The sequence below is a fragment of the Stegodyphus dumicola genome, chromosome 3 (assembly GCF_044657685.1).
Source record: "Stegodyphus dumicola isolate Sdum_Otavi_A_Nest chromosome 3, ASM4465768v1".
In the NCBI taxonomy this organism is placed as follows: domain Eukaryota; kingdom Metazoa; phylum Arthropoda; class Arachnida; order Araneae; family Eresidae; genus Stegodyphus; species Stegodyphus dumicola.
In genome coordinates this window covers 17,945,534-17,969,619 of record NC_140770.1, presented here as the reverse complement: position 1 = coordinate 17,969,619, position 24,086 = coordinate 17,945,534, and the positions used below count along the sequence as shown (strand labels likewise).

Sequence of the window (24,086 nt, the reverse complement as noted above, 5' to 3'; positions counted from 1 at the left end):
TTAGTAGTGATAGACTCATTCATACGATACTATTGAATTCCGGATATTCTCACTCTATTCGTACAGGTAGTTTATATATAGCTTTAACCTACCTTGTAGAATATTCCCGAAAAAACCGCTAAGAATGCGTTCTACTTTTTTATGTTATCGCTCCGTCTATGACACATTACTAATTTTGTCTTCAAATGGACGATTTTGCTCTAAATCTGGCAACTCTGTCTTTCCTTGCCAGTTTCTTGCAACATTAAACCCGTCTTGTGGTGAAGGTCCCTTACCTCAACTGGGTATTTCTCAACACTGCCCCCTTCCGAGAACTGCGCGTCCTAGGCAGTACAATCCTTCGTTAGAAGCCAAATTCAAAAATTAACAAAACAAGCAGATAGAGTAAAAAAATATAAGAAATAAATATTTACACTATATACAAGTAACTATGTACAAGTTATATATAGAAATTATCTAAAAATGAATTTATAAGAGCCGTTGCTGTCTTGGACGGCATTACGGTAAGCAAGCAAAAACAGGGGCAGCTTGAGATACTAGTCTTCTTGGTTCTTAGAAACCATGAGCGAGAGGTGGTTCAGGATTGTACGGTTAAACCATGCCATCAGACTGCGGATGTAACGGAGTCGTCTGTGTTTTCTTACTTCCCAATAAGTCGGACAGTCCTTTGAACACAGCCGAAGTGAAGTTTCTGCCTTGGTCGGAATGAATCTGGAGGGGAATCCCAAACCTTGACACCCAGTTCTGTAACAGAACTTCAGCTGTCTGACAGCTTCTTGGTCTGGAATTGGGAAAGCTTCGGGCCCCTTCGGAAAATAATCCATGACAACGAGGATCCATCTGTGGTCTGTGGCAAAGGTCCGAGCATATCGAGGGCAATTTGCTCGAAAGGCGCTCTTATGTTGTATCGCTGCAGCCTTCCCCGGCTTTGATCTTTCGGTCATTTCTTGGCTGCGCAAGCATCGAAAGATCGGCACCACTGCTCAACATCCGTTCTCGCAGAACTCCAAAAGAAGCGCTCTCGAACTTGTTTAGCGTCTTCACACAGCCGATATGTTCTCCTGTTGGGCTGCTATGTATTTCCTTCAGAACATCAGGTATGGGATTTCGAGGAAACGTAGCTTCCATCGATGGAATCAATAGTTCCATCGTCGTTTTCCCATAGTCAATATACGGTCAATTTTTTGGAAGTGGAGCGAGTCCCAGAGAACCCAAAACCTTTTAGTTGGATGTCCTGCCACTTGGGTTTGGTGCTGGATGATTCCTTCAACTCTATTATTGGTTTAATGTCATAATCCGCCAATTGGTCTTCTCTAACAGTTTCATCACTCCACGGATCTGGATCGGCAATTGTCGAATATATTATTTACTGGATGCTAGGATTAGCCAACAAGTACGTAGCCTCGGCTCTTGAACAATGCCTGCAGTTTACAAGACTAGGTTTGCTGTATAAAGCAACCGCATTTCCATGAAAGGGGGTCTTTACGACGTTTTATTTCAAAGTCATATTCCTGGAGTCTTTGAATCCTTCAGGAGTTTTATTAAAAGCGTTATTTTTACTTCAAGATTTTTCTGGTTTGCACAGTGGGCTATTTGAACAAGTGTGGAACCAGAGTTCCGGTTAGTGTTTGAAAGTAACGTCAGCATTTGTATCGTTCTTCGAGAGGTGTTCGCATATGGATTCCATGAGCGCGGCAGAACGCAAGCCAGCAATAATTAAACAGAGCGCTCGTTGCCATATGCGGTAGTGTAAGGACAATTCTATGCCATCCACTTTGTGGCAGCAGTTTGGAACTAGACTTATCACTTTCAACATCGCAATTATCCAACTCATAAAGTCAAAGACATAAATGAATGGTATGAGAATGGTAGTGAATGGAAAAGAAAGTTGGGCCTAAAACTATGTTCTCAACCCAATCGAACAGAGAGGAGTTATAGCGCCCGTTGTAAGCTAGATCAAACAGTTTCAAATGAACAGCAAAACTGTTTGCAATGTCACAGGAGAAATGGAATAAAAGCGCTGATAGAGATCTAGGGAAATTTAGCAAAACGTCTTTGTCAAAGGAAAGCAGCTCTGAAGAGGACAAATGATAGAATTCCGCCATACTGACACCAGAGTAGCTTTATTTAAATCATTTCTTAAAGGTATTCCAATGTAAATAGTGGCACAGTGTATAAATCGAACACTTTGTTTTGGTACTGTGATTATACAGACTTAAAACGATGAAGAATATATTCCATCATACAGAGTGGTAAGGATTATTGTCTATGTAGGAATACGTTAGAATAATGAAAGGTCATCCAGATCGCTTAGGTTTGGTTTGGTTTCTTTGATTATGGCATGGCTATCAGCCTAAAAGAAGTGATGTGTTTGTGGAGGATTGTTTTCAAGAAACTTGGCTCGAATCCACTTTACATGAAGAAAATCATGAAACGCGAATGCAGCCAGACTATTTGTCTGGAATTGAAACCAGGTCGAACTTCCAGTGTTCAGTGACTTTATTGGGCCCGATATCGCTTAGAAACTATGTTAAGATACGCAAGTCAAGGCCTTCAGCCGCTTTATGAGTCTGTTAAATGATTTCGACCTCAAAGCCAACAACAACAAAGTTCAGAAATTTTGTAAATTATGCGAGATTATTATTGTATAGTTTTCATTAAAACTAATATAGTTAACATCAAAAGCTTGATAAATGCTAAAAGTGAAGATTATTAAATTATAAGTTCATTTACAGGGTGATTCGCTACCTTACCGATAAACCTGCAGAACGTGTAAGGGGTACAGGGGCTAAATGGAATCGCATAGGAAAGCAGGGTACAAAGAAGCAGAGAAAAAGAATAGAAACAGCAACACATTAATGGGACAGAAAACATTTTATTGAAAGGTTGTACTACAACAGGTGTTTGAAATTACGACCAGAAGTCATCTGGCAGGCCTGACGGTGGCGTTGCATGAAATTCCTTACGTTCTGGGATATTCCTCCCGGTAGTCTTGCGGTAGATGGCGCTGAACGGAAGATTGCGTGAACAGCGATCCTGCTGGACGTCGTCATTTGCGATCCGTTTCCCGAAGATGTAGGGAGGAAGGCATATTCAACCGATAAACTGGTCGACATGCTGATCGTGTACGGGGAGCTGCAGGTTGTAAAGGGCAAAGCGCTCGGGAGTTGTACCAGGATCGTTACCCGAACAGACGTGCTCCACATCACACGAGCTTCCGCAAGTGGGAATAGAAGGTTACGTGACAATGGTTGCTTAACAAGAACCACAATGAATCGACAGGGAACGACGAGGACACCTGGCAATGAGGAGGCTGTCTTACGTCTGGCAGAAGAAAATCCAAGTACGACTACTCGAGCGAAGCCCAACATGTGGGTTTATCCCAATCCACTGCCTGGAGAATACTCGTACCAAACCAAATGAGAGCATAGCATCTTCATCGCGTCCAGTTATTAGAGCGTGAGAATTATCCACTCCGGAGGAAGTCTTCTACATGGTACAAACTAGAGAAGGTCCGCCCACCTGACAATACTGTCCCATGGCTATGGAACCTCCTCCTTCAAACCACAAACGACGGCGGCCAGCGATCCGGCCGCGCCCAACGGGCAAAAATAGTATTTGTCCCGAGAAACCAAAGTTCGGAGCCGGGCAACAAAAGAAGTTAGGAAAAAGGAAACCAAAACAAACGTAAAAAAGACAAGCTTTTATGGCTGCAAGCTGACAAATCATGTATACATAAAGGAAAGAGAGAGAAACAAAAGAAAACTAAATCAGAATAAATGTTGTTAGTTAAAAGAAACAAAAAATGAAGGAAGAAATAAACTATCAATCAGAACAAAGCACGCAAATAACACAGAGCATACCATTCAAACACACAAAACAAATAAAACAAAACACACACACAAGAAACACCGGGAAGGGCCGATGAATAAAAACGCGATTGAGGAATTCCCAACTAAAGAACTTAATAAAAACCTACACCAAGGTCAACCAGAGAAAGATCATAACATCTACATGGTACCTGAAACAGAGTGCTAGAGACAGAGCATTTGCTGCATTCGTATTCTTCACGGATGAAGCATACGTTACCCATGAGGGAGCCTTCGGTCAGCATTACATCCATGTAGGGGGTTTTGGAGAACCCTCATCATACGCAACCACGTGCAGCTCCAGAGCGTTTTTCGGTGAGTGTTTGGGCCGACATTCTTGGAGACTACCTCATTGGACCAAATTGGACCTTCTGCTCAGTCCTCATTGGACTGCCCTACCTCATTGGACCTTCTGCCCAGTCCTTTGTAAGGTAATGCATACCTGATATTCTTGCAGCAAGTCATGTCCGAACTTCTTGACGCACCAAAATATTATAATATATTCATCCGTCGTTTCGCCGCTCCATGTGGTACCAGCGTCTTGCGCTGTTTCGTCCACATTACACGACTGACGTCCGCCAACACCTCCACGTAACATTTGGACAGCGGTGGATAAGTCGTGGTGGCGCAGTTCATTGGCCTGACAGATCAGCGGGCCTATCATGCATGGAATTCTGGGGTCACATAAAGAGTTTGGTGTACCAGGCGCCCGTTTCTTCAGTTGAAAACCTCATCGCTCGACTATCTGCAGCTGCTGGGAGGATACATGACATGCCAAGAATCTTCCACAATGTAAGGAGTTCCATGCAGCGCCCTTCTCAGGTCTGGCATACGATTTCTGGTCGTAATTTCGAAACACGTGTTGTAGTACAACCTTTCAATAAAATGTTTCCTCTCCCGTTAATGTGTTGCTGTTTCTGTTCTTTTTCTCTGTTTCGTTGCACAGTACCTTGCAAAGACGGCATTTCCAAACGTACATTTCCATGTGATTCCGAGTAGTCTCTGTAGCCCCTATACACCCTGCATTGTTTGTCTGGTAGCGAATCACCCTGTATCCTAGTGAGTCTATGGTAAAGATTACTTATAAATATGAGTTGAAATTTTATTTAAGTAATAAAACTTCCTAGCAAGTAATCGTAGAAGTGAATGCTTAAAAAATAATGTACACTAGAAAATACCTTTGAAATTTACCACCATACAATCTATGGCACTTATTCAGTGCTGGAAATATTGTTCATCCCACTTCCATCAATTAATACACATCATGTTAAATAAATTTAATAAATTGCAATGTCATGAATTCCATTATCTTAATTGCATTATATTAAATGCTGGATTTTTGAATTAATTGCTCTTGATTTCTTTTTTAGCTTTTGGTGCAGTGTTCCCATATTTAACAGTTTTTGCGCAACTCAGACTTGGAATCAACGCAAGTTCTTTGGCATTGGCGCTCACTGTGCAACAGTTTAGTTACATTTTCACAAAACTAATCATCAGTTACATAGCTGATTACCTTAACAAGCTCAAACAAGTCATAATCTTTCTGATAGTCATTCAAGTAATATGTCTTTTTCCTCTGTTAGCTCTTTCCCCAATATCATCAGAGAACAATATCCAAACTGAATCATATGAAGCAACAGAGTGCGGAAATAGGACTCATGAAAATATAATCCCGTTTTGCTCATCAATGAATCTTGAACGGTTTTGCGAAATTAACAAGAAAAACCGGTCTCTTTCAGAGACAACAAAGAGAAATGAAAATTCCTGTCATAACATGGCAGATGCAGATCTTTGCAAACTTTTCTGTAATTGTTCGGTTAATTTTGTTTCAAATAGTTCTTCTTGCTGGTGCCATATATGCAATACTTATATTAATAATAACAGCGTAGCTCAGATGAATATTTCAACGAATTGGGAGTCTCTTGTAAACCATGAGAATTCTACAAGGACCATTGCGTTCGTGGACTCGGAAGAAACCTCAATCTCATTATGCTGCTGTGATATTCAAAATGGAACTGTTATTGCCAACGAATATGCACATGAATGCTGTAATTGTTCCGCCGTACTTGACGATAATAATACACCAGTTCAACCTAACAACTCCTTTGTTTTATTCTGCAAAGATAAAAAAGTATTACTTACCAGATTTGGCTGTACAGTTATAAAAAACCATGCAGTTAAAATGTCATCCCATACATCTTTGATGGCGGCTTACCAGTTTTGGGTTTTTCTGCTGATCGTCATGATTTCAGGAGCATGTGCTAATGCTCTTGTGACCCTCTCTGACACCGCTTGCTATGAGAGTATTCAAAAGACAGGTGCCGACTACGGGCAACAAAGATTATGGGGTGCTATTGGGTGGGGAGCAATAGCACCCTTTGCTGGATTTTTGAATGATTATACTGGTGACTACGTAGCGGCGTGGTGTCTTATGGCTGTCATGTACGCTGTAGATCTGTGCATTATCTCTAAATTAGACTTGGTTAAACCAGAATTTTCCAAGAACATATTAAAAGATGTTGGCACAGTGTTTAGATCGATGGAATTTTTGATTTTTGAACTAGGAGTATTGATGAATGGAATCGAATCAGGAATAGTTTGGTTCTATGTGGCTTGGTTTCTCACCACAATCGGTGGAACTCGCCTTTTAGTAGGACTGGTTCAAACGTGCCAATGTTTCATTGGGGAGATACCTTTAATGTTTTTTTCTGGATGGATAATAAAAAGGATTGGATATATGAATGTTCTTACCCTTGCTTTGATGGGATATTGTTTGCGATGCCTTTGGTACAGCAACCTTTACAATCCCTGGTTAGTGTTACCTATAGAATGCACGCATGGATTGACGTATGGCATATTTTTTGCGGGTATGACGGCTTTTGGAAAATATAGTGCGAAGCCTGGAACAGAAGCTACAACTCAAGCTATCGTGTGTTCAACTTATCAAGGATTAGGTGAGTTATACTTCGTTTTAAATATCCATATTAAAAATGTCACTGTTTTATTAAATTTTTTGTGGGTATTATAAAATGAGTATCACAATTAATGTTAAAAAATTTTGTTGTTCATAATAATAGGCGCATTCAGCAAATATATTTGTTGCAATTTTATGATAATAACAGTGATGCTGTAAAATATTTTTCTAACTGATAGTCTTCTAAATAGTCCAACACTAATACTTTCAAGCAAAGTTATGGATAGTGTAATATTTCTTTACATTATTTCTTCACATAATGACACGAAAACACCTGGGCTCAAAGGTGTAACTTCAGTCTTACAGTTGATTTTAATCGGAATATAAATTGGTCCCAAGAACCACGATGAACACAGTTTATTTGAAGTAGAAGTTTCTTTTCCAATTGTTTTAAATGGCTTGTTCTTCAATCACGTCATTTCAAAGGTTTGATGTAATAAGTTACATCACTTTATTAAAAGCACTGCGGAAATGATTCTGATCATTTCATGTACTTCCGACTCAAACATGTATCTAACACGTTTAAAACAATTACACCTTCTATTACTACTAGTTTAATGCAACTACCACAGCTTTTTTCCTGACATGCTAAAAATCCTTTGAATTGAAAGATGGGAAACATACCTGCATTTATGCATTATTTAATAACTACATTAATTATAATTAATGCAGTTATTAACTAATGCACAATGCAGGTAACTACATTAATTACATTAACTACATTTGAGTAATGTAATCTTTCAGCGAGTGAAAGGAATTCCAATGGGAGCAAACAATTCTACATAAATATGTAATCTATTTCATTTTGCTAATGAATATAAATTCCAACTAGGTTTGAAAAAAAATGAATTAAAGTTATTTGCAAAAACTTTAGATACGTTGATGATATTATATATTTCAACAATGATTCTGCTACTGAACAATTCAAAATTTACCCCAATAATTTAACACTTAATAGAGCTAATACAAGCCAAGATAATATCGAATACAATAAAGCCAAGATATTATCGATAATATCGATAAACCTAGGTCCTGCTGCTAATAATTAAACATAGCAAAATTAAATTATGTGATAAAAGAAGGGATTTCCAATTTGAGACTATCAAACTAATTAATTGGAACTCTAATATTTCCAAAAAAGTAATAGGTAACACTTTTTATAACCAAATAATTAAAATAAAAAATATATGTACTGAAACAGAAGATTTAAAAGAAGAAATAATAAAGTTAATTTTCAAGTAAATAACCAGGTCCCAAAGCAATTTATTAATTTCTATATCAAAATGGCAGGCATTAATTTTTTTTAATTTTTTGACTCTTTATAGTATGAACATTAACTCAAACCTTAACTGGAGGGTAATGGGAGATATTGAGAGTTAATGTATTAATTCTTGTAAATATTAATTAATTAATTCTTGTAAATATATACATTTCTCTTAATCAATACTGGATTCTTTCCTTTTATTAATGAAGGGCCAGCTCTTTTGAAAAGTCTCAATTATAGCCCGAATTGAGTGAAAATTTTTATCATTTTCCTTATCTTTCTCCAGTATTTAGTAAATGTTTTGGTTTAACTATTGTTAAACTTCAGTTTTAATAAATTTAGTTAAATTCAAAGAATGCCTTCCAATAAAATTATCCAAAAAAAAAAAAATTAAATGTTCAATTCCATTTTTAAATTTTTATCGAACTTTAAATTGAATTAATTTTGATTAAATATTATTAAACTAAATTAAGATTTATTTCAAACAATATTAAATTAAATAAAATTAATTTTTTTTCGAACTTCGTTAAAAAACATTTCCAAACGTTCATTCAAAATTTGAAAACATTTACAGGAACATTTTCAGCAGTTAGCAACGATTCTTTTCTCATAGAACAAGCATTTTACATAACATGAGCTATGTTTTTACAATACATCAAACAGGTAGAAGCTTAATACTTAACTTTACATAGTATCAGCGCCCTCTATATACGCAAGAACAGAAACAAACTGCTCAACCTCACTTTGTTTAGCAAATGCTATTCCACTTCTCCTCGTACAAAAATATGTAGTTACAAGGTAAGTTAAATTAAAACTTACTACTTTTATATTATTTTTATAGATTGTATTTATTTTGTTTAGTTTGGTTTACATGTATAATTCGTGTCGAGGAAGTTCCAGTACAGGCAAGAGTTTTCTAAATTACTTAGGATTTATACTCTTAATTACATTACCAATGTACTTTTAATTATAAATTTTGTTTCCTAGTCGAATTGCTTACTAAATTTCTTAAAACTCGTTTATAGTTAAACTTCTTATTTAAGCAATTAATTACTTTTGGTTTTAAGTTTGGTTTTCAATAATTCTTTACCCATGCCTATATGTATGACGAAACACGAATTGAATAATTGAAAAGTTAGGTTTGGAGGCAACTTCCTCTTGAAAAGATTAGTCTTCTGCCTGCTGAACAATTATTCACTTCATGCAAATTTAGTTTTCAATATTCTTTAGAATTTTTTGGATTATTAAATATTTTTCATGTTTCTAGATACTTGCACTTAATTTACATATGCTATCTGAATTCGAATGATATTGCAAATTAGTTCGCAACAATAATTGATCTTCTATTTGTATACAATTAAATTTTCATAATTTAAAATTTAAATTAGCTTTATACGTATGAGAGAAGGTTTGTTAAATTCAAATTTCATTCTTTGCAGCAATGGCGCAAGATAATTATTTATTTTTAAATTACTATTAGTTTTTTATGAAACAATTCTAGCATAAGTATTTTGAGACAAAATTTGACTTTTCTGCAGTGACATACCAATAATTTTCCCTGTAGCGATTCTACGACTCAATTATGGCAAAGTGCCAAGTTATGAAAAAATCCCACGAGTAGTTTTTAAAAAATTAGCTTTCAAAATTTTAGCCCCTCTGTGTTAACTAAATTCGGTACATATTCATTAACATCTCTTCTTTTTTATTAAGCTTAATTCATTCCTTCTTTCGTAATTCGAAATTTAGGTTCAGTCCAAATAAAATTCGCAGCTATTTTCTGACTTGTTTTTAAAATTTAAATTTATAGCAATTTTTCGAAAAAAATTTGAAATATGACCTGTAAAATGTTTGTCTTCACCATAGGGTGTTGGAAACCTATATACCGACAATGTTAAATTCACCATTTTCGATGTACCTTTTCCCCAAATCATCTGCAAATACATGCTTGAAATGTTCTGGGTAATTAAAATATACCTATCTGATTATACTGAAATGAGCTACTGTTAGGTATCATGGGTCATCCGCCGTACAGCCCTGATTTCGTACCCCTTTTTTTATTCCCGAACATCAAAAATAAATTACGTGGTCAGCGATTTGCGACAGCCGAAGAAGCAGCTGATGCATTCAAAACGCACGTTTTTTGGAGTTACCTCAATTGGAGTGGAAAAAATGCTTCGAGAATTAATTCAAACGCATGCAAAAGTGTATTGATCTTCATGGAGAATATTTTGAAAAATAATAAAACAAATTTCGATCATATACATTTGTGTTTTCATTATTAGGCCAGAAATATAAATAGCACCCCTCGTATAACTTCATTTTTAATCAATGTAGATCTAAAGGAATTTAGGAATTCACATTTTAAGAATCCCATAGAGCTAAACTTTCAATTAAAAATAAAAATTTGACTTTTTTTTTTTCTTTTACAAAAACGCTCATTTCAAACGCAGACTTCTGTTTTTTCACTAAATAAGAAGAACTTATATTTAAATATTTATATTAGACATGAATTTCAAGTTACAAACTTCTCAAAATAAAGAAGAAAATTTGGTAATTATGTTTGTTACCTGCCGCTTTTAATTAATTATTTCTTTCTTAGATAGGGCCATCAACAAGTTGTTTTTAAACAAGAAAGTGAATACAAATAATTGGGAACACATAACGCATGACGCTAACCGATTTAACAATCTATTAAGTTTTTAATTTCGTTAAATTTAAAATTTTTCAATTTTACCAAAAAAATCCTAGGAATAGCGCTTAAGAGGGCCGTATTTTTGAGTTGCTTAACGTTTTGAATTAATGAATTGATGGCCATTATAGTGGCCATAGAGTCCTCTCTTTAAAAAGACGGGGTAGTCCACTTTAATGTCCATGTCTTTTTCCCCCATTTGGCTGAAAATGTTGAAAAGTGGGGTGACATGTCAAATTTGACGTCTCAAGGGTTTTAACCACTTATCTCTTTCAAAGGTGTTCCCTTTGCGACATAGACACATCCCTCTGAGAATCCATTAAACTACACACAAGAATCTCTGTTGCAAATAGGTGATTTCTTAAAGGGGGAAAAGCATTCGGTTCAAGATTCCCCGTCCTTTTGTAGCTTTTACTGCTACCAAAGCCCCGGCCTCAAAAGGTTAACCATATATAACCACTTGAAAACCTTGAACAAGTTTAGTCAGACAAATGGTTAACCTTGAACTAAAAGGTTAACCACTTGTCTGACCTACAGTCAGCCTAAGTCTACGAAATACCTCGTAGTAAACAGCGCAAGTTTACGCCTGTCGTTGGTAATAGCCTTGAGCACCTCACAGGTGACAGTGAGATTTACTTCAGTTCCGCTCCCCCCAATTTTGATGGAAAGACCCCCCCCCGGAATTGGGTTCGAGGGTCTCCAACCCCTTTTTCCCTACCAACCTCTGGAAAGGACTCTCGGCTCGCCGCATGCCGCACGGACACTATACACTTACAAACACCCAAGCCTTCTCCGGGATTCGAACCCGTGCCCTTCGGTACACTGATAGTTCTTTTGATGGTTTATTTTCGATAATCGTATTCTAGTCGTTCCGTTCCCTTACAAGATGATGACGTTCTAAGACAGAAGTCAAACAACAAAAATCAGCGTTATATTTACAAAATTTTCACAGGACTAGTTTCGATGGTTTTACCGAACCACCATCTTCAGCTGCAAAACCGCAAATGAACAAGATAGGAAATAATGAATAGATAAGATAAGAAAGCCTGGACAAGAATAAGCAAGTGGCGCCATCTGTTGGCCAAACCAGAACTAAAACATAATTTCTCTAAAAGCCGAAGGCAAATTTGGATTGGAATTAGGATCGTTAACTAGAACAGAAAGATTTTTATGAATGTGAAATGCCTCTAGAAAATCCACTTCTCCAATGGAAGATGTTTTTTGAATAATTTTGGCAGCAGAAAAATTGAAAGTGTGATTTTTGGACCAACAAGATGACGTTCGTCACTCATGAGGAGTAGGCTAAGTGATAATTTTGCATTGGAGGAATTGCATGTAAATGTAGAGAAAAAAGTGTAAAGTTTCATTAATAAATGGCATGTATGTAATGAACTAAGAGAATACAAAAAAAATAATAGAATTTGAATTTTGAAGCACATATAAAGCATAACATATATCTGTAAATGTAACATTCAGGCTCAACTCTTCACACAGATATAATGTCTTCTCCAGAAAATTGCAGTGTTCTCTTCCGTTAAAGAAATGTAAATTATTATATGAATTTACAATTTGGAAACTAAGTTTCACATTAGACGTAAGTATTACAAACACAAATATTTCATGTACTGTTGTACTGAATGCGGCCTATATGTACAGAATCTGTACATATAGGCCGCATTCAGAACGTCCTAGTTAGACGTAACTCAAAACGTTCTAGTTAAAGCTGATTCGGAACGTTTTTTGCATGTTATACAGAAGTGTTAACAGTACAAGTATTTGACGTGCTATTGCTCGTTATAAACCTTTAATCTATAGACGATATTCAGAACGTCTGCCCCAAACGTTACGAGAACGTTCTGCTAGCACGTTATAGAAACTTTCAAAGAACGTTCTAGGAACGTTATATAAAATTATTACTAGTACCACATTTTGACGTCTATTGTCCATTAATGAACTACATCTTACAGACGTAATTCAGAGCGTTTTGTCTGAACGTTAAAGAAACGTTCTGCTAGAACGTTGAAGGAACGTTCTGTTAGAAGGTAACGGAACTTCCATATAACATTCAAGAGACGTTTTATAAAATTGTTAGTAACACCATTTTTTGACGTTCTACTACCCGTTATTGAACTGTAAGATATTGACGTGATTCACCACGTTCTGCCTGAACGTTAAAGAAACCTTCTGTTAGAACGTTAGAACATTCATAGAACGTTATAAAAAGTGATAGTAGTACCACTTTTGACGTACTACTGTCCGTTATTGAACTGCAATACATGGACGTGGTTCAGAAGGTTAAGGTAAAACGTGCCAAAAACGTTGTACTAGAACGTCAATGACACGTTGCATGAAAGTGTTACAAACACAAGTATTCAAACGTGTGATAAAATGGAGAGAAAAAGAAAGATGCTGAATTTTAGAAGATGCTATCTAAGAAGTAATTACACTCATGTCCATAAATTAAGGATAATTCGGAGTCACGCGGAAATCGAACTCTAAAATAAATATACCACCTGTAAAATCACTACACACATCTTCAAGAATCATATGCAAATTTCAGGAAGTAACCAGATGACACCGATGGTACGCCACAATGACGAAAGTGTAAGAGAGTGATGTATAAGGAATACAGGCAAAGAAGTAAAATTGTTCGCAGGCGCTTTATAAGCATTTCAGTGCAATAATCGAATAGTTATGACATAAAGGACGCATTTGGATGATTTTTTACGTGGTAGAATTATTAGCCGTCTGGAATGTGGGCGTACCCAACTGGAAGTATCAGACGAACTTGGAATTGCTCAGAATGTCATTTCCAGGCTTTGGCAACGATTCCAAGATGATGGTAATGTGAGTAGACATTACAGCACAGGTCGCCCCAGAGTTACAACGCCGAATGAGGACCGGTATTTGGCAGTTACTGCCAAAAGAAACAGGTGGAGCACAGCCTCAGACCTGTCTCGTCAGCTCTCTTCAGCCACTGGTACGACAATTTCGAGGCAGATCGTGTGCAGACGCTTAGGGCAGATTGGTCTATATGCTCATAGACCTGTCAGATGCGTTCCACTTACTGCAACTCACTGTCGCCTGCGGTTAGCCTGGAGTAGAGAGCATGCATTGTGGACACCGCAACAGTGGGCTTGTGTGATGTTTTCCGACGAGTCCAGGTTTAGCTTGCAGTCTGATTCTCGCCGGACATTTATATGGAGAGCTCCAGGTAGCCATTACCACCCAGCAAACATCATTGAACGACACCGTTACGGTGGTGCAGGAGTGCTCGTTTGGGGTGGAATTATTCTGGGTTCCAGAACTGACCTGCATGTTAAAATTGGAACCATGACAAGCCAAATCTATCGGGACGTGATTCTGGAACAACATGTACGTTTGTTGCGGGGCCCCATGGGCGCACAATTTGTGTTTATGGAGGACAACGCTCGTCCTCATCGTGCAAATATCGTAAACGAATGCCTTCAATCGGAGGATATCACCCGTATGGACTGGCCAGCATTCTCACCGGACTTGAATCCAGTACAGCACGTGTGGGACATACTTGGCCGACGAGTTGCAGCCCGTCAACCTCCTCCTACATGTCTACCGGAACTTCGGAGAGCATTGCTTTTCGAGTGATGTAATATCCCCCCAAGATCAGATCGATAATTTGATACTCAGCATGCCTAGGCGTTGTACGGATTGTATTGCATCGTCTGGGTGATACACAATGTATTAACAATCATACCAACCATGTAATATTAGTTTTTTGTAAAAAGAGTTTTATTGTAATTTGCTCCAGGGAGAAAGAATCGCTAATTTTTTTAATAATATCAAACATATAGCATCTTTTTTTGCTCTTTACCTTTTGTTTAATAAATAAGCTTTACAAATAAGTCAAATTTGTTTTGCTTCTAACTCTTCCTTTGCCTGATTTTGCATTATCCTTAATTTATGGACATGAGTGTAAATGACTAGAAGTGGCACAGCGCAAATTGCAACTATTAGCAAAACCTTTTATACAACTTCAGCACTGGGGGGGAGGCTGTGTACGAATAATTTTGTGTTACCCACTAAAGGATAATGTCCAGTTATTACTCATGCCTTAGGTTAGAATATCTTATTCATGTTTCGATGGCGTTAAAATACTGAAAAATTCCATGGCAGGTGTAGGAATTAAGGAGAATATAAAAACTTGAAATGCACGATTTTAATTTAGCGGCATATATCCTTTAAACAATAATTCATAATTTTATTTCTATTTAATCGTGCATAATTATTGCTGACGCTTTCCTCGTTCCCTTTTAGGAACTGGTATCGGATGTGTGGTTGGCGGTATAGGTGTCGATTACTTGGGTGCCCACAGAACGTTCTTTTGCGCCGGGGTATTTGCTGGGTGCGGAATGCTGATAAACATTGCATTTACGATTATGCTGCAAAGGCGGAAGAAAGTCATAAACGTGACATCCGAAGCAAAAGCATAAAAACGGAATGATCTTACTAATCAGAACCCATAAGTGTATTTAATGTGAATAAATTATATGCAGTTTTATTTTGCTTCTTTTCTTTGACTAACTCGTCATTTTTGTCTCCTAGAGATGAAGCTACATGCCATTTTACATACACAATGTACAAATTTTACTTCTCTAAGGTTTAAGGAAGAAAGGAAAGCTAATTTCTAGCAGCTAAAAATAATCGATATATTTTAATTCGATATCGACTGTAACAGCTTTACATATTATTAAAATCATGTAGTTTAAAAATTTAAATAGATGAACATTAAGGTATTTGTGAATGGCAATATTTGAAACCAGACTCGAGTGCCACGTGCGACTCTCGCACGAAGAATGTAATTTATTTTTAAAATATTAGAATTCTTTTTTCAATTTCAGACAATGGCATGGGTATAGTACTATGCCAATTAGATGATGAACAGCGTGAACATCCTGTCTTGTATATAAGTAAAAAATTTACGAAGTTTGAAAAGAATTATTGTACTACTGAAAAGGAGTGCGCTGCCATCATCTACGCTATCAAGAAACTGCATTTTTATCTGGATTGTCAGCAAGAATTCTTGATTGAAACTGATCATAACCCTTTGGTCTGGCTACAATCCAACGCCAAATGTAACTCTAGATTGATGCGCTGGGCTCTTTCATTACAACTTTATAATTTTAAGGTCATTCATCGCAAAGGATCATTGCACAAGAACGTAGATGTTCTGAGTAGAATTAAGTAATATAATAAATTAGTGTACGTAACCACGTTTAGAATTTATTTTATTAGTCCAAAGGGATTTGAATCCGGAAGGCATTTCCGTTTTGAATCCGTTTTGGCATTTTGCGTCGGACTCATAAACGTCGGTTCACTTTTCAAACTGTTGCCACAAAATGTTAGAGTCCTGCATTATATTTGAAGAAATTAAATAATGAAAAATCTGCATAAATGTATGTATATTTCTCTTATTGTGATAAAACAACGGTACATAGAGTCATCGAATTTTGAATAACGTAATCCTCCAACGAATATGAGCATGTGGAAGACCAAATTTGAAATTTGAAATTTGTTTTATGATCGATTTCCTATTTTTTAAAACTTTGACGAATTTTTGATTAACAAACTCAAGGATTTCAAAGCGAGCAATGGCAACGTTGTGCAGAAAAAACATTTTTATCTCCAGCGCGTGAGTCTCTGTATCGGAAATTCTAAAGATATGCTCGTTTTAAAACTATTTTGCGATATTGCTGTTGCACTGGATCTTATGGTTTAAGTGCGAGGAACATGATATTTAATAAAGAAAGGTAACACACAAAATGTTAAAAAAACGCCCCTTTGGACGTAATTTAAAATCTGAAACATTTCAGATTTTTTTTTTTTATTAATGTATGCTAAACTGATGTATTTGAACGTTCTCCATTTCTTTCTATTTAAATGTGGTGTAAAAGTATTTGTTTAAAACTTAAAATTTTTGCCCTGAAATTTGGAAATTTATAAGAGAAATTACCTTTTCTCTTTAAGCATTTGAGCAAGCCGAGCTTATAAACTTTCGAATTTTACAGAACTTTTCCCTTCGGGAAAAGTCTCTCCGTTGGGGGAGAGGTTGTAACAGCTTTACATATTATTAAAATCTTGTAGTTTAAATAATTTAAATAGATTAACATTAAGGTATTTGTGAATGGCAATATTTGAAACCAGACTCGAGTGCGACGGGCGACTCTCGCACGAAGAATGTAATTTATTTTTAAAATGTTAGAATTCTTTTTTCCTTCTTGTTTTTTATGTCGCCATTTGAGTGTTAAATAAAGTTTTTTCTGTGTTCCATCATTGGAGTTGCTTCACATCGCCAAAGAAGTATCACACGACTATCCGCTGAGTTCAAATACACTGAAGTGCCGCTGAATTAGAGACAAGTCAATAACGAGTTGTACCTTTTCTGGCCTTGATAATGGCTGCCAAACGACGAGGGATAGCTGCAATAAGTTTGCGGAAACAATCTACGAGAATGGCTTGCGAAACATTGGATAAAGAGAGCTGTCCATAATTGAGGTAAGATCGCAAGGGTTGTAGGACGTGCTTTAATACCTTTCTCCAAAATCTCCGAAAGTTATTTAAGTCACGGCTTCTAGGTGCCAGGGAAGCAGCGCTGTGGAGTCGTTAGGGAAAATAACCGATTCCTGGAGTTTTAATGACTCTAACTCTCTCATATCTATATCTATCTATCTATCTATCTATATAAAATAATAGTAGTAGGTAGAAACATTAAGCGGCTTAGGTGTTTGTCGCCGATAGTTTATTAGTTGCTTGCGTAACTGTAAATTCTTTTATTCCCCGTGCAGTGCAGCGCGTGACGAATATCATGAGAAAGCTAAGCCGGAAAAATTAAAAATGCAAGAGCACGTGCATTTAACATTTAATAAATGAATTTAACATCCGTTTGTCGCCGATAGTTTATTGGTTCTTTGCGTAACCGTACTAGCCAATGGGGTGAAGTTGCTACGGCACAGGGTTGCCGTTTCAATTGAGACGTAGGCAATTTCCTGTAAAACTTGCCTTTGCTATGACCATCCATAAGTCTCAGGGCCAAACGCTTAAGCGTGTTGGTATTTTTTTACTTGAGCCTGCATTTGGACACGGTTAGCTTTATGTTGCCTGTTCAAGAGTTCGTGAAAGAACGGACGTAAAATTAAAAATAATGGATGGCCCTCTGCAAGGCCAGCTTATAAATGATAGAAAGATCAACACAAGAAATGTTGTGTACAAAGAGATCTTTGATATGTGAATTAACATTTTATTATTTAAATCACCTTTTTCTTTATTGAGCCAGCGGTGGCTCTTAAGAAATGTACCGCCAGTGGTTTCCTTCATTGCACTCATTTTAAGCAATTAAGCAAGTAGAAGGGGGAAATCCCGTGGGGCGGTAAGCAAAGGGGCGTCCTCGTCGCCTGCCCTGGATAATTCAGTTTGAATTAGCAGACACCTTTGCATAAGTCATTTTAATTACAATTTATAACATCTAGAACAGCGGTCATTTCGTATGACCGCCGTTCATACGAAACATTCCTTTCAACCATTTGCCACAGTTCATCTTCTGAACGAGGCAGGGGCAGAGTCTGCAAACGGCGTCCAATCACATCCCACATATGTTCGATTGGTGACAGGTCAGGACAGTACGGTGGCCAGGGAAGCATCTCTATACCTTGCAGAGCATGTTGGCACGTGCGAGTACTGTGTGGACGGGCGTTATCCTGCTGAAAAAATTGCATTAGGCAGCCCCTGAAGGTAGGGGTTTGCCACCGGCCGCAGTACATGATCCAAGTATCGTTGGGCCGTCATAGTGCCCTGAATACGAACTAGAGGTAACCTGGAATCGTAGGCAATAGCGCCCCAAATCACTTTGTCGCGCCGTGAGGCGTTCCACAGTTACTGCCGGATTAGATCTAACGATCACCGACGCCACACACGTATGCGGCGACTGTCACTGGATAAAGAGGTGCGTGACTCATCTGAGAACACGACGTTTCTCCATTCTGTCATCCACATCGCTCCAGTCCGGCACCATTCTAAATGTTTTGCGTCTATTTGAAATCCTTGAGTTGGTTAACCAAAAATTCGTTGAAGTGTTATAGAATCTGAAATCGATCATAAAACAAATTTCAAATTCAAATTAGGGTTTTCACATGTCCATATTCTATCGAAGATTACGTTACTTAAATTTTGATGGCTCTAGGTACCGTTGTTTTATCACAATAAAAGATACACACATACATTCATGCAGATTCTTCATTATTTAATTTTTTTAAATATAACACAGAGCGAAAATATTTGGTGGCAACAATTTGGAAAATGACACAACTTTTTAATGTTTTAAACGTAAAATACCGAAATAAAATTAATAGCCCTTATGCGCTAACAAGAAAGCGGGGGGAGATGATGGGAAAAGTCTCGAGATTGACCATTTCAGGCAAAAGATGTTTACGAAAGCAACCTCTTATGACTGATATTTTGCAATATGTCTATCTTTCCCTGTGAAATATTTCTCCAAACAGAAAGGGGTGTCGTCTGTCTTAGCACTCATTTCCTGCTTCATTAAGTTTACTCTTATCCATCTAGCGTTATTACGAGAAGTATTACGATGAAGGAGATCGATAACTTGTTTCGGACGAGACACACTTCTCGAACGTACATTGAATTTATGTGCTCTCCCGAACTTAGATGCTGTCAGCTTTCGGGGGACGGATTGTATACACTGAGAAGGGACTCGGGGATCGGATTGGCTCACTAGGGTGGAAAGCACTGCTCGGAATCAGATGCGTTGCCGTAAATGTCCCCGAGATCAAATGGATGTTTGCGGGGAATGGCCGAGATGTAAGGACAAAGCATAAATCTGTAATAACTGGGGGGTTTTGCGCAGTAAACATTTGGGGAAAATAACTCTCCGCAAGATGAAATGGTGACGTTATAGATGATGGTTTACAAGTTAACTCTACACATACAAAAAGGACATTTAATACTTTGACTGCCGCGTCCCCCGTATTGACGGCAAAAGTGCTAATTACGCCTCGTCATTCGTCTTCGGGTGATAGTTATTTCAGTACTTAAGATGTAAATTATGTATTTGACAAAAAGTCATTGTTGAAAGAATAAAAAAGAAAATTATTGTTCCTTGCAGCTAAATTCAGGGAACGGTCATTTTGCTTCGCCGACAGCGCAAAAACCACAATAGAATAAATGCATTCTTTAAAATTCACTCTAGTATTTGTTTACCATAGCGACACTCTGGCGCTACATTCACTTGACAGTATTATATTTCGTTCATATTATAACTCATAATGCACAAAATTTATATCATTTAAAGAACAGAATTATCTAATCGTTGCCACATGTTCTATTCATATAAGCTAGAACGATGTATAAAAGAAAGTAAGCAAACAAAACAAAAAAGAAACAGTTTTTCACAGACGATTGAGTATTTCTCATTTAATTAATTCAGTTCTCACTTCGCGAGAAGGCAAAAATACATGAAAACTCAAAATATTTATATTAAAAATTACGAAGTAAATCTTAAACACTTATTTCCTCGAAAAAATTCCAGAAAGGATTAAGCATGATTTAATTGGCAATAATAAATGAATGCGTTATCTTTGTTCTTGCGAAGCTAAGTTTCTCTAGATTGGCAACAAATCCACTAGTCTCCTGTTTCAAAAGTAAACATCAATGGCCGCCATAGAAAAAAAGGTTTAGCGGCACTTAGACAACTTTGAAATTGTTGATAATTCTAACAAAATTGCATACAGATTTACTAAAGGCATAAAAACCTTAATCGGAAGATAAAAACAACATAATTCAATCATTTTTAAAGCAAAAAATGTACAATTTACAAACATATAAGAGTAAAGAAACTGAGATCACTGAGCCGGGTAACCGAGTGGATATATATATAAATATATTTATATACGTTTGGTGCGGCCGATTGCAACCAAAATACGAGGTGCACATCTACATGTTATAGCAGTCCTACATACAAAATTTCAACGTTCTGAGGCTATTCGTTTTTGATTTATGCGAGATACGTACGTACATACGTTCGTATAGACGCCACGAAAATATAGACGCCAGGAAAAGAGTATTTTATTCTGTCCTTACGTACAGATGTCACGCAAAAACATCGTTAAATTGCATTCGATAGCGGTCAAAATGGATATTTTCGTTGAAATATGCTGCCTGAAACTTTTCACGATTACAATGCTTCCTTTTTACTTCATACAAGGAAGTAAAAAGGAAAACTAAATAAGTTAAATAAAAAATAAAACCCTTAAAGCACATACATACATTCCATACACTCTTTGCGAAATTAATATATAGAGGTATCATTTCCATTTTTGTGTTTTTTCCCCAAAGTATTAAATATTTATAAGGCTTACTTTCAATTAGTTATTATTATTCAAATCTTCATTATATTATCAAGATTCATCTTAAATTTATAAGTTTACTTCAGTTATTTCTGTTTAAGACGATTAGGTATTAGGTTTTGGCTTTTTACTGATTTGTGTAGTCAAAATATTTACTGAACGGATTTCTGTATTTGGGAAAAGACGAAGCGAGACCAGTTGGAGAAGCAATAGGTGAACATGCATCTTTTCACTTGATGGAACAGCTGAAATCAGTAATAGAAATTAGGAATTAAGAAATAAGCTGCATTGGCACAATAAATCATTCGAAAAGAGCATCATTTTACTCATTCAAAAATACGAGGGATGACTTCTGTTCTAACAAGATTGCTAAGTATGACAATATAACGATTACGTCTTATCAAGGGAAAAAGGGAACGTACCATGCATCCAAAATTGGAAATCGCATCTGCTAAAAAAAATAACGAGAAGTTGTGAATTTTTACAATTCCACCAAATATGGAGTTGATGTTTTGGACCCAATGACCAGAAAATACTCTGTGAAAACTGAAGCCGAGGAGCTCTGAAATATGTATACTGCGAGAAAAAAGAAGACATTTCTACATCTCTTGTTTTATTGGGCCGATTCACGAAATTCAACTTGCGTTTTTCATATTATAAAGCGCTACTTAGGATATGTATTAGATTTTCATATAGCATTGTTCTAATATATGTATTTTGACACAAAATCGGACTTTTTCTGAAATAAAATACCAATTTTTTTCCATATATCGATTCTACGACTCAAATTACGACAAACTACCAAGTTTTGTAAAAATCGCACGAGTAGATTTTAGAAAATTACCTCTCAAAATTTTAGCTCCTCAATGTTAGTTGACTTTGGTATATATTTATGAATCTCTCTTTTTTTATTAAATTTATTTGATTCTTCCTTTCCCTTTTCGAAGTTTAGGTCCATTCCAAAATAAAATCCACCCATTTTTTATGATTTATTTTCAAAATTTGTATTTTAAAATAATTTTTATAAATTTTTCAAAAAACTTTTGAATTATAAGCTATAAAATTTTTACCATCACCTTAAAGTAGACTTATTTCTAAGCATACCTGCAAAAAATTACAGTTTTTTATTCAAAATTTCCAAATATATACGTGAATTTATATAATGGCGCGTTTTGAAATTTGGTATATTTGTTGAAAGCGATAAAACATCAAATGTGGTTTAGACACTTTACTTAAAATTATTTCGAAGTAGAAACGATGTGACCTTTTTTCCCGCTCATTCACAATGTAAAAATAGAGGAACGAGGTGACTTTTTTTCTGCTCCGGTGTAATGGAAGGGAAAGGAAAAATGGTTGCCACATATTAAGTGAATTATTCTTGGCGAAAACTGGAAAAATTGTGCAAGATAAATTTTTGAATTTCTCGGTAAATTTCGCACCAAATTTCACAAAACTTAATATCTAGGCATAATTTGAGTCGTAGAATCCAAATATGGAAAACCTTTGGTATGTTATTTGAGGAAAAAGTCCGATTTTGTGTTAAAATACCTGTGTTAGAACAATGCTATATTTAAATCTAATATATATCCTAAGTCGCACTTTCGAGATATGAAAAACGCAATTTGAATTTTGTCTATCGGCCCAGTAAAACGGGAGATATAGAACTGACTTTTCTTTCTTTCTTTCTTTTTTTTTTTTTCTGCGCAGTGTACATTTTCATACAAAATTCATACTTTCTGTATCTAATGAAAAGAGAATTGGTACTTGCGTCAACCCTTTTCGTAAGCGTAAACAATGCCAAATAAATGCACGCAAAGGGAACAAAACTTGTAATAGGATTCAATACTACAATACTGTAAAAAATATCTTTGTGGAACCCGAACAAGTAAAATTAAAAAAATTAGTAATCTGTATGCATTGCAAAACCGAGTAATATAAGTACTAATATGCGTAATTTTTAATATATTTATTTCACTTTGAAATTTTTTATGAGGCAGTTTATTAAATTATAACAAGTTTAAAAATATAAGAGTGTTTCTTTCTCTATGAGGTATTTATCCCGCCTTCCCAGCATGCCTTCGTGGTGTGGTGGTCTGCACGCTCGACGCACATTCCAGACGTCCAAGGTTCAATTCCCGGCGAAACGGTTGCTCATTTTTCAATTTCTCTTGCTTCCAAAAAATCCTAATGTCTCCACATATCTTTTAGCCCTTTGTTATTTTAACCAGTTAACTGTGATTGACGTGTATACTCGTCATGGAGAAGCGGCACGATTTTGTGTATTGACGAGTATACTCGTCATGCGTATAAAGCAGTGTAAGCAACGCGCGTATAATGCAACGTAATAGAAACAGAGAAAAGAAAAATAATAACAAAAAAAAAAAAAAAAAAAACCGGAGCCAATAATTGATTATAATAAAAAAAACTGGGTAGAGTGGATATGTGTCTGAATGCACTCATATTATATAAAAAAATAATGGAACATTATCGTGTATCCACTTTTTGCTCAAATTTATTGAAGACACTTTTGCGACGTATCCAATCGAAAGAAATAAATCGACACAAACTCCGCCATTTACACCTAATACTATAAGCCAATCAGGCGGGAACCATGTTCCGGATTATATACCCGGAATATCGAAAAAAAAAAAAAAAAAAAAAAAAAAAAAAAAAAAAAAACTGATGTGTACATCACATGACTTCCTTGTACGGAATATTAAATTATAAGCATTTTTTCTTGCATTTCATTTAAACTTATTGGATAGAATTAAATCTACTTCGCCGACAGCGCATAAACCAAAATAGAATAAATGCATTCTTTAAAATTCACTCTAGTATTTGTTTACCATAGCGACACTCTGGCGCTAGATTCACCTAACAGTATTAATAATTATTT

General features: G+C 36.2%; 2 protein-coding genes across 6 annotated transcripts in view; one reads left to right on the top strand and one right to left on the bottom strand.

Moving 5' to 3' along the window:
• LOC118183732 (uncharacterized) overlaps window positions 1-15,346 on the top strand; it is a 174,187-nt gene extending 158,841 nt beyond the window's left edge. For all 3 annotated transcript variants that reach the window (XM_085812608.1, XM_085812606.1, XM_085812607.1), the window contains 2 exons: window positions 5,240-6,823; window positions 15,090-15,346. In XM_085812608.1, coding sequence (XP_085668734.1) covers window positions 5,240-6,823; window positions 15,090-15,265 — 1,760 coding nt within the window. In that variant the 3' untranslated portion in view covers window positions 15,266-15,346. The remainder of the gene's footprint in view (window positions 1-5,239; window positions 6,824-15,089) is intronic.
• Window positions 1-24,086, bottom strand: part of LOC118183731 (neuronal acetylcholine receptor subunit alpha-2-like) — a 938,599-nt gene that overhangs the window by 76,078 nt on the left and 838,435 nt on the right. The gene's annotated exons all lie outside the window — the stretch shown is intronic.